An 11,743-nucleotide genomic window follows, 5' to 3' on the forward strand; every position below is an offset into this window, starting at 1 on the left:
AAGAGTGATGAGATCACTGCTTTTGCTCATCATGCCAATTTATTTGTTATTTTAATGTTTCTGTTCTTCTTTGTCTTTGTGAAGAAGTTTTTAGATTGGGATTTAAAAAAAAAGTAAAAATTATTCTTATTTGATTCTTTATTCCTCTGTGACAGTAAACTGAATATCTTTGAAATGAGAGATGATGAAATGAAATGAGACATTTTGAGGACATGATAGACCAAACAACAAATTGATTAATGGAGAAAATAGCAGTTAGTTAATTAGTTTGCAATTAAAATAATTATTAGTTGCAGGCCTATTCACAACAGTGGGGAATTTGCTTGTTTTGTCTACATCTCATAGCTTCATGTGATAGATTTGGGGTATTGTCATTTCTTTTTACACTTGTATGACTAATTATTCAGTCAGTCAAAATCATAATCAGTAGAAGTTCTGATGTTGACACTGGATGACTGTCAGATAGGTTTTTTGCACGTTTACCCCGATTGGTTAAACCAGCATGAAAAGAAATGTCTTGGGGTTTTTTGTTTGTTTGTTTTATAGGTGAAGCTAGATCCCAGTAATGACCACAAGCAACAACTGTACAGTTCTTAAAGGTATTGTACATCATCATAGTTTTACCGCAGTTATTCCAAGAAGAACTTTATTGCTCATGATTTAAGTTTATGACTCTGTTCAATGTGTCTGCAGATGTGGTTGCCTATGTTGATGTGTGGTCCTCAGACAAAACAGCAAACTATTCGAAACCATTCGTTCAGCAGCTGCAGGAAATGGGAGCTCAGGTGAAGCTGCAGGGCACACATTTACACTATACTACTATTTCCTCTAAAGGGCAATTTACTCTAATCTAAAGTCAGTAGATATGTAAATTTTGCTAAGACAATTTGCCTTTTCTTTTACAGGTATCAAAAACATTCAATAAACAAGTCACACATGTGGTCTTCAACAATGGTCACCCGGCTACATGGAGAAAAGCCAAGAAAAGTGCCGTGAGGCTTGTCTCTGTTCTCTGGATAGGCAGGTAAGAAAACACAGAGAGTTTGTGTCCCTTTTTTAACTTCAACAATTCTTTGATACTTTTTATTGTATTGTCATGAAGTGTTACAAGATGTTATTGTGAAATCATTTCTCAAATGTCATTATGTGGCCTTTTTTGGGTGATAAAACATCCAGATGTTATGATGAGGGTGTGCGTGTGGACGAGGAGTTGTATCCAGCCTTAAATGATGAAAGCAATCCTGTGTTGAAGAACAAGAAAGTGAGTAGAGTCAGATTTACATGTGGAGTTTGTGTTTCAGTTTAAGCTGTCATTGTCAGTCAGTGTTGGGCCACTGTTCATCAGGTCTTTTCTACTAACAAGACACAAGCGCTAATACTAACCTCTAATCGGTTCCACCTCTTTTTACACGTATATCTGGATAGAAACAACTCCTAAACAAAAGAAATGTAAAATGACAATTTCAAGGTGAAAATCAATCAGTCAATGCCTTTATTGTCATTGTAGAGTTGTACAAGAAAATTAGGTGTCTCCTGTGCTACATATAGTACACAGGAACTTAACAGACAAGCAGACACATTAAAGATTATATACATGTATGAAAATAACACAACTCTAATAATGGGCTACTAAAGCAGAATAAGTCAAGTATACATGTTGCACATATTCATGATAATATGGCACATAGATTATTCCACTTAGTTGTTATTGCACATATCTTATAGCGTGGTTATTTAACAGTTTAATTCTTTAATGCCACATGGGTAAAAGATTTTCAGGAATCTGGAAGTGCAAGCTTAATGCCAACAAAAAGAATCTGCCAATATGTTATTGCCATGTATGTTTTCCTTAGCTGAAACAAGATTGTCCCTAGTGAAATCTGGAGGAGCTGTTGATCAGCCATCCCTACCGGCCAATTAAGATGAGTTAGGAGACAGCAGTCAATAACTTTATGACTAAACAGAAATCCTAAATTTTGTGATATTTTAGTGTTGATATTAATTCATTGAAGTTGCTCTGATATGTTTCAGAATATGTCCCAGTGTTATGTTGCATAGACTGAGTGAGAAAGGAGTTTATTCACCTTTCAGCTTTTCTAAGCAAAGCAAATTTGACCTTGTAAATATTTAAATATACATTTATTTACTTCCTTTTCAAAGCGTTTTGTTTTTGATTCCTGTAGCATCGTTGCATGCAGCCTAAAGATTCTCCAGAGAGGACACCTGAAAATGACAAGCGCATGAGGAAGAAATTAGACAAGATGATGAAAGACCTAGCTCCAAAAGAACCTCTGGGTAAAAGATTATTTCACTTTTAGAAACTTTTCAAAACAATTGTGAAATGAAAAGCTACATCATTTTTTTGTTTCTTTCCCACCACAGTTACAGATGTGTCGCCCATCATCATTGATGAAGAGAATGGAATAGTTTATAGCCCTGCGCTGAAAAGATCAGATTACATGGCACAGCGTTTAAGAGACATGAAAGAGAAACGGGAAAACCTCTCACCCACAGGTATGTGCAGCAGCAGCTGCACAGATCAATGAACTGAGAAGGTCTTTAAAATATTTATGCATTTTTGAAGCAGCAGAAATTTACATATTTATCTCACTGTCTTTTAGCTTCTCAAATGGTTGAATCCTGCTCACCCATCAGGCTGAAACCTTCTCTTGGGAGCACACCGACCGTCCTCAAATTAATGTGTAAGAAAATGTGTTGTTATCCTTTTGTTACCAATCAAATGAAAATTATACGGTAGCTTTTTTTTTTCCAACACCCAAGATCAGTGTCGACATGTCCAGGGAAGGGAAGTGTTGGAGAATTACAGATACCATATGTGATTTGTATATTTAATAGTTAATGATATGAAGACATCTAGTGTGTGATCAAAGTGGCTGAATTTTTAAAATATACATTACATGCATTACATTGGATGTTTTCAGAGTTAGCTGGCTTGTTAAACAATAAGTTGAAGCCAGATGAACCCATGTTTTAATATCCAAGATAGCACTTGTACTTGTGTCTCAGATTGGATGATTCTGTACTTATACTTTCTATTCTGAGTGGATAAGTGTATTCACACTGAGACATGTGGCAAGATGCAGTGCACCATAAGTTCAGGGGGGAACGTTTGACACTTGTCACCCTCGAAAGGTGGAGACCGCAAACACTTTTTAAATTTGTGGCATGAACTATGCAATCTAACAAGTTTTTTGATTATGCATGTTAAATTGTCGTCTTCACTGTGGAAAAATTCTAGTATTAGATCTGTGGTCATATGCTTGACAAGCTGTGAATATTTGCAACATATGGCAGCTATCGTTAAAATGGTAAATCAGCTGGTGAAGGAGTTAGTCTGTCAGCCATAAACATTTATAGATTAAGAATTGTGCCGTGAAAACCTGTTAATTTTCAATTCAGAAGAATTCATTTGAGCAAACAAGCAGATATAGTAAGCATATACAGTGTTTTGGCGAGTGACAATCATTAAATGTCGGTGATAATGTTCTGTCTGGTTGCAATTCACTAAGTGTGTCACGGCTGTGTTTGATTTGAGACCACACTACCCTGTCAAAATTTTGCACACTACACAAGTAAGAATGTATTGCACACGGTGTACTATTTGTTTTTGCTCAAGCTCATAAAATAAGTGGGAGAGTTTTGAAAACAAATTATATTTATTACTCTTTAAAACAGAGCATGACAGCACCAAACATCCTTGTGCATCATCTCTTAAACTTGCTGTTAGCAGCTCCTCATCATCCTCTTGCTAACTTCAGCTCTCAGCAATTAGTGAAGTGAAGAACAACGTGAAGTGGGAGCAGCTGCCTGTGGTTGTATATAGTTGGAGGCATTGAGAGCCATTGCAAGTCTTTCTAAACACAGTGACAATGAACAGAAAGAGGCTAAACGATGCACAGACTCCCTTAATTATTACTTTTTTTTTCTCAATATAGATGACCAGTCGGATGATGATTCCAGTGCGTCTGTTGCTGAACCTACTTACTCACCTGATAAAGAAGAAGGGAGAACACAAGTTGATGCCACCAACCATGACCATTTTGAACAACACCACAGGAGAGGCTCCAAAAAACCATGGCTCTCACCCTGCCGTGAGGGCCCAAAACGGATTTCAAGTCCTGTGAAATGTCCTGACTTCAAGGATGAAGAAGGGACTGGACAAAAAAAGTCAAGACGGACCTCAGTCAGAAAAAAAACAGCAGAGAAACACCAATCTGTAGATTTATTAGAGAGTCCTTGCCAAGCTAAGACATCTGACAACAGCAAGAACTTTCATAAAGAAAAAAGGCAAGCACAGATGAAATCATCTAGTCCGTCACCTAACAAATCTGAAAGGGGAAAGGGAAAAATTAAAGCTGCTACGTCCTTTATGGCGACCGAGACCCATTTTTGTTCTGGTGCTGCAAACTCTTCTAGTTTACTGTCATCTGCAGCCAAATTAGGTGATGCTGCAGTTGAACTGTCAAAGGAAACTGCCACCCCATTACAAAAAATACCTAAACGAGCCAGACAGTCACTTTCTGCTTTGGCACGATCTTTCACTCTATCCACCGACTGTAAAAGTGTTGCCTCAGATTCCACTGATCGAGATGACAGTGTGTTTGAGGACTATTTCTCCCCAGCTAACCACCACCAGAGATCAAAAAGACCTTTGCCTAATCTTCCTGTGGAGACAGACATTCAGATTCCTTTTGAGTTGGATTCTGTACCGAAGAAGAGAAAACAAAGAAGAAGTGAAAGCATCGGATCTGAAAATATGAGTAAAAAGAAGAGGAAACTGGGAAAAAGTCATCAGTCTGATGCAAGCAGTGAGTCTCAAAGTCATCCACAACAGGATGTTAAAGATTCTCTGCCTGTGTTGGAGACTCCAGATGCCGATGTTACAATGGTGACTAAAAGACGAAGACAAAGCACTTTGCCATTTACAAACACCAGCACAAGTAACAGTGATGCAGTGAAGCGGAGGAGAAAATCTACACCAGTACAAGCAACAATGTTAACAGAGGCTAACACAGAGTCCGAGCTGCAGAAAAACTCTGTCAGTGTCCTTTCTCATAGCTTGGAAAGTGAGTAAGGCTATAAAGTCTAAATGAAACACCTTTTTTCCTTTGTTATCTTTAATATCGTGACTTCAACAAAATGAATTACTTGTGGTATTTGAATTTTCACAACAGTAGGCCTTTGTAAATGTGTTTGTTATCCCTGAGTCATGTGATTTTAGAAGATTTGCATCATAATTATTCCTTCAGGGAATATTTAAATCTTGGATGAGTTGATTATTCACTCCAGCAATTTTTCTGGAGGTGAATGTTTATTTCTTGATGTCTTATTTTAAAGGGAAATATAAAGACATACCTTCAATTAAAATTAAAGCGGCCTGTCCTTCCTTTAAAAAAAACAACAACATTTTTTCCTTCATATGGTTTCACTTCATAACAGTCACACAGTCCTGTTTCGTTAGTTACCATCAGAGTGTTTTTTGAAATGTAGAAATGAAACACAAACTTAGAACATGGGGTGTTTTGCGCTTGAGATAAATGAATACAAATATTAAAGAGTTGAATAAACAAAACTTTTTACATTTTTCACTTCTTCAAAATTTTCTCAAATGTAATTTCCTGAAGCTTTATTGAGAGTGTAATTCTTCCCATTAATATCTCATAAATCATATACCAGTTCTCTATAGATGGGGTGTCTTTCTAAAGCGGTTTGTTTAAATGCAACCTTTTTATGAATATTCTCATATTTTTCTTTTCTCTAGAGATCTAATTAGTAATTTAGATTATAAGTTTGATGTACATACACACGTTACAAACAGTATCTATACAGGCCGAGAGTTGTAGGTGTCATATCTCAGCATTTCCTCTGGTCTCTGTTTTTCTTGTGAAATGAAAGCACAAACATTTGTTTGTGAGTATGTGACAAACTGACAACATCTCCAGGGTGAGCACCTCGCACCTCGTGTAAGGCGTGCTGAGGCCCGACTCCCCGAGGTCTTGAAATGAAGAAGTTCTAAAACTGGACAAATGTAGAGATGAAAAATCGGTATTGATCATATTGTGAAATCGATCTTTACTGTTGTCTTGAAGAATTTAACTAATGTAAACAAATCTTACAGTAACCAAAAAAACTCTAATAATTTGGATTTACTGTGAGTTATTGTATTAAATGCCCTGCCAATTTGAGCAAAGGAGCAGTTATTAATAATGTGTTTTGAATTTTTGTAATGTGGCCTCTTTGACGACATGTAGATTACAAATTTTATTTGTCTTTTAAACTGCTGACGAAGTATCTTATTCACCATGCTCAGTGATTCTGTTCCCTCATATATTTGAAACTAAGTATATTAAATCTTTCATTGTAAATGTACTTATCTTGAACAATATGTAAGACTATTTTAGATTATTTGAGTTTTCAAATTAGTTAACTATCCTTTAAAATAAGCATTAGTTCAAGTTTACTTGAATTATTTGATTTTTAATGAAATGGAGTGAAAAACCGGTTACTTTTCTGGTGAGTGGTATAAAACATTGAAATTTCCAATTTAATGTTCAGTTTTCAACCAGGTGTAAGAGAGATTAGAGCTGAAAAACCGTGAATTTACCCCCACACACACAAACACCAAAAAACAGTTCCTGCTGTGTGATCAATTGAGTGACATCCCCCCATGCTGTTTTCAATTGTTTTTCTTGTTTTCAAATGTAGGTAGAGGAAATGTACGAACGGTTGCAGCTGGTTTAACAGAGGTTCCCTCTGAGGATGAAGAAAAAAATCACAATCAGCAAGTCAGCTTGAGTCTTCAGAGCATGGTGAACAAAACAAAGGTAAGAAGACATCATGATTGTTTTTAATGTTTAGTGTAGTGACTTTTGCACCAAGCCAGAACACTGCACAATAAAATCTGTATTGATACATTTCCTATCTTGTTGTGAAACTGCAAAAACAGGAAACAAATATTTAGTCCCCATATATAGGGCTAATATATGAGTATTATGTTTATTTTGTGAGATAAGACTAGATATCGTCTTAGATTTTGGATATCTTATTATTGTAAGTGTTGCCTTTTCTTGGTTTTAAAGGCAGCATTACAGTAAAATTGTGTAATTAAGCAGAATGTTTTAGCTGTTCAATGATTTTGAACAGCTAAAACAAAACAACAAAAATTGCATGTAGTTAGTTGTAATTATTTAGTAACTGCCAAATTTTGATATGAAAGTTTGTCCTAGTTTGTGGCTAAATTCTTTGTTTTAACCATTCTGAAATTCTGCTTTTTTATCTCCCAAATCTATTGCAGCTGCAGAATATGACATCGTTTTCTGAAAGATAGGAAGTTTAGGAAGTTAACGAAACATCGGTGGTGTGTGTGTCATTCCTTTTTAAGTATTTCCTCCATCAGATCATAACACTTCCATGGCTGTAGGCGTTTGACGCATCGAGTGAAGAGGTTTTGTCTGGTCCTGAGGGCTTCCTTTGTTTTGCCTCTGTGATGGTAGCGTACAACTTCCTTGCTTGTGAAATGCACCTGGGCTCTGTTTTCGTTACGCTGGTAACCTCAACAAGCTGTAGCTGAAAAAAAGCCAACATGACGTCATCTCCCCCAGGGATCTGTTATGGGTTGACGTTATTGAAGTCTGATTACAGAAATGGTTGAAGTTGTTAGTATGTCAAGATCTAGATAAAAGATTAATGTCCAAATGTGAGGCAGAATTGGTAAACAGTCCGAGGTCGCACCTTCATCATCAAACTTTGAAAGTGCAGATGGTTGAGTGATAAATTCCATGTTGTTCGAATACAGTGCAAATGTGGTGATGCTGTTGATAGTGTTGGACTAAACAAAGTTGATGTGAAATTCTTAAAATATCATGTATATGATACAAATGTGAACAATTATTTGGGCTCTTTTTGTTCATTTTTAGCAGGTGACTGAGGCAGGGTTCCCATGGTGATGAAATTCCTTGAAAAGTTATGAAATTAGAAAATCCAGGCCTGGAAATGGTTTGCAGTTAACAAAATGTTTTGATGATTTTTTTATTGTTTTGCCTGTGGTTTAAAATATGTTCTTCAGAAACCCCAAACATATCTAATATTTGGAGAAATATGTTCCTTTCATACTTATTTAAATTTTAGTGCTGCACTGCGTGAACATTGAAACATCACCAGTATCATTTACTGTTGACAGATCGTGAAGGTTTTTTTTAAGTGGTAAGCAAATGCTATTTAACAAAACATAAATCCATACAAATATGTCAAAAGTATAATACAAACACACTTCTCCACATCTTTGGGATCTTTGGCTGTTCTCTTTTTTTCTTCCTCCCAAAAGGGAAGTGGCTTTAATGTTTTGCAGAGCACCCGAATGTGCTGGTCTGGTCTGTTTGTAGCCAGTTGGCAGCGTAAATGTCTACTTAGTGAATGAAGTCAGCAAGCACTAGCAGTTTGTGTATCCATAACGCCTCGGAAGTGTGTTAAATACTGTATGGCTGCATTGGTATATTCCTACCCATTTCAAACCACCTGAAGAAAGTCAGAGCAATGGAGTAAAATATGGAAAATGTTTGAAAATGTATTGGTAAAAATGTTTGGCAACCCTGCAGACAGGTCTGTTTGGTGGTCTGGCATACATACCATATACCTCTAAAGTCCTCGCTTCAAATCATATGGGGACCTTTGTGACACTTTTCTCTCCTAATAAATTCTTTCTCTTGTATTGTCAATAATCCATTTAAGAGCGTTCTTTGCAAAAAGCATCTTTAGGGTCAGACCAAGAGCCTAACTATCCTCTGATGTCTCCTGATTTGAGCTGGGGATCTTTGTTGCATGTCATTTCTCATCACTCATTTCTTATCATCTCTGTACTGTCAGTTATAATTTCTATAAATGCATTGACCCAACTCACTACTAGAATCCCTAAAAATCTGATGAGCTTTGGTCTTTTTAAGCATAAGCTTCATACAATAACAGTCAAGAGTCAGAAGAAGTTGCTTTGACTGTGTCCACGCAATGTCTCCACGGTTCCTGCAGATTTTTAAAAAGTCTTAAAAGGAATTTAAATCACTTATCTTAAAATAAGGCCTTTATTTCCCAGTGCTGTTCTACCCTCAGTCTCCAACATGGGACAAAATAAGTCATTTTGTATGTTACGATAAACATTTGGGCAAAATTGTCCCTAACCCAAAGTAAAAGTCATGCTTTTTTTCATTCAGTTTTGGTTATTATAGCATTTGATTTATATTTTATTTTAAGTAGCATTAAAAAAAGTCTTGAAAATTCTTAAATCTAACATGCTTTAAGCTGTATGACTAACACTGTATGTGCCCAGTGGTGTTTTTCAGTCTATATGTGACAAGTGGTTATCACTCTGTTTTCACTCTCGCTCTTTGTAATTGGCTCTCACAGCCTCAGTCAATCTCAATCTTTGCAGAAACCCAGATCCTCATCTGTCTTTGGTTTTCTGGATAGCGTCATTTTCACTCTGCACAGAGTAGCAGCCGTCTACTCATTCAGTGAAGAATTTCCTTCATTTGTGCTGGGAGTGCTGGTGCTCCGAGGCCATGCTGCAGTTCACACCAGCTCTTTGTCAGAGGCTCGTTACGTGCGACTCATTCTTCAATGCCTGTTTTGTTGTGCTGCTGCCAGAACATGTTCACAGCGAAAGATAAGCCAAAGTCCCCTTTGAGGAACCTTCAGAGTAGCTGCCCTTGTTTTGAGCTGTTTGACTTAGTATGAAAGACCTCAGAATGAGCTGTTTTTCTTGTTACATGTCCTGCGTTTGAATAAGATAACCTTGGTGTAGATCATTAGCAAACTGGCATATCAAAATGTTTTCCTTTGAATACGACTTCTTTCATGACAACAGAGGAGTAGCAGTCATGGTGTGATGGTAACCACTTCAATGAGTTCACAACTTGCTTATCAGGGATAATGTGATGTGTGACTGTTGTGGGAGGAACCGGTGGACCATTTTGGCACCACTATGTGCCGCAGGCCTTAACCCCTGACATCCAGCTGGGGGACCAGATATCAGAGTGTGGCAGGAAAGGGCCCAGGGCCCCGTTTGTAACTGCTGCTCAGGTGTTTGTGTCGATGATGGCTTGCTGTATTGGAGCCAAAGTACAAGGCTGGATGGATCACAGTCATCAGGTTACAAATTTACAGTTCTGTTGCAGTGGCTCTGAATGTGTTTTTCTCCACTCATGGCCTTGGTGTTTGATTTCCTTTTTGGTCTCCATGCAACAGTATATTCGGCAGGGTTATTGAAAGTGCACAGTTTGTCTGGCTGTTGCATAGTGATCCTTTTACCTGTTCAGTGCTGTATCATTCAACAAACCAGCTAAAAATTCCTACACGCAAAAGAAACATACATGCAATACATTTCCCAGTGTCTTTAAGCCATTTTTTCTGTTTATAGATACTGTATCATTGGCTACACTAAAGTGTATATTTGTTCACAAATTTCACACCCTTTTTTCTGTGATTTTTGCTCCTGCAAACACAAGCCAAGAAACAAATCAAGCCAAATCAGTGCTCTGTAGCTGCTCCACTTTTATTTAATTGTTTGCCAAATATGTAGATCTTGTGACACAGTGCAAGAAGAAAGAAAACGCTGTGAGGCTTAGAACTACTCCCCAAAAATGAAATGTGTGAAAGCGTTAAACACAGACAGGGTAATGATTTAATTGTTATCATTCTTTGTTTTCTCACTTCTAACCGTTGCCTTAAATCCTTTACAACTGCATTTAGTTTATACAATATAAGCTGAAGTGTCCAAGATCAGCCAAGTAAACAGAAATTTTGTTAAAAATGTTTTATCGCTGTCATTTTTTTGTCATTCATTATTGTTTCAGGCTATGAGAACACTGGTCATGACGAGCATGCCTACAGAGTAAGTACAAACATTTAAACACTGTCTTAAGCGTGAAGGTGAACTAGTTGGAAAAACATGTGTTATTTAATTATATGTGCTGGATGCTTTCCACTGTCCTCACCTCTTGTAGGAAGCAGAACACTGTGATTCAGGTGGTGAAGGTGCTGGGTGGTTTTTCAATCGTCGATCGAGTTTGTGAGAGCACAACTCATGTGTTGTCTGGTGGTCACCGGCGGACTCTCAATATTCTGTTGGGCATAGCTCGTGGCTGCTGGATCCTGTCTTTTGAATGGGTATGTATGCTTGTATCCGTGTTCATTGCTTGTTATTATTAAAATGGTGATGAAGTGTGACACTGTCTTTTATTTTTATTTTTCCTGGGTAGATCCTCTGGTGTTTGGAGCAAAGGCAGTGGATTCCAGAGGAACCATATGAACTTTCAGAACAGTTCCCTGCAGCACAAGTGAGTACCAATACTATTTTTTAGTGCTAGTAAAAGTTTCTACTGCACCACTGTAACCCAGCATTATACTTCCCTGTAAACCACTAATTTCTTTTGAATGACATTACATTAAGAGATAGTAAGTTTGGTAGTTTGTGCCTTTGCCTATATATATATATATATATATATATATATATATTTCATATATTTCATTCTAAATGTGACTAAATTAAAAAAGAAGCCTTTAAATTAACTACATAGATGTTTTTATACCTCTGTGGTGGCAACAACTGTAGTTGGAGGCATTATGTTTCCAGGTTTTCTGTTTTATGTCCCATCCTTGAAATCGTGATATCTCAAGCACTCCTTGAGGGAATTTCTTGGTATTTTGGCACATATGTTCACCTGGAATCAGC

General features: G+C 37.1%; 1 protein-coding gene across 2 annotated transcripts in view; it reads left to right on the forward strand.

The window, feature by feature from the left end:
• The window catches only part of mcph1 (microcephalin 1), a 37,148-nt gene that overhangs the window by 1,006 nt on the left and 24,399 nt on the right, over nt 1-11,743 (forward strand). For both annotated transcript variants that reach the window (XM_042501996.2, XM_088086383.1), the window contains exons 2-13: nt 547-599; nt 694-785; nt 906-1,024; nt 1,177-1,261; nt 2,184-2,295; nt 2,383-2,514; nt 2,622-2,702; nt 3,957-5,087; nt 6,727-6,845; nt 10,866-10,903; nt 11,016-11,178; nt 11,271-11,348. In XM_042501996.2, the coding sequence (XP_042357930.1) occupies nt 566-599; nt 694-785; nt 906-1,024; nt 1,177-1,261; nt 2,184-2,295; nt 2,383-2,514; nt 2,622-2,702; nt 3,957-5,087; nt 6,727-6,845; nt 10,866-10,903; nt 11,016-11,178; nt 11,271-11,348 (2,184 nt within the window). In that variant the 5' untranslated portion in view covers nt 547-565. The remainder of the gene's footprint in view (nt 1-546; nt 600-693; nt 786-905; nt 1,025-1,176; nt 1,262-2,183; nt 2,296-2,382; nt 2,515-2,621; nt 2,703-3,956; nt 5,088-6,726; nt 6,846-10,865; nt 10,904-11,015; nt 11,179-11,270; nt 11,349-11,743) is intronic.

The sequence above is a fragment of the Plectropomus leopardus genome, chromosome 13, assembly GCF_026936395.1.
Source record: "Plectropomus leopardus strain MGB_pleo_1.0 chromosome 13, ASM2693639v1, whole genome shotgun sequence".
In the NCBI taxonomy this organism is placed as follows: Eukaryota; Metazoa; Chordata; class Actinopteri; order Perciformes; family Serranidae; genus Plectropomus; species Plectropomus leopardus.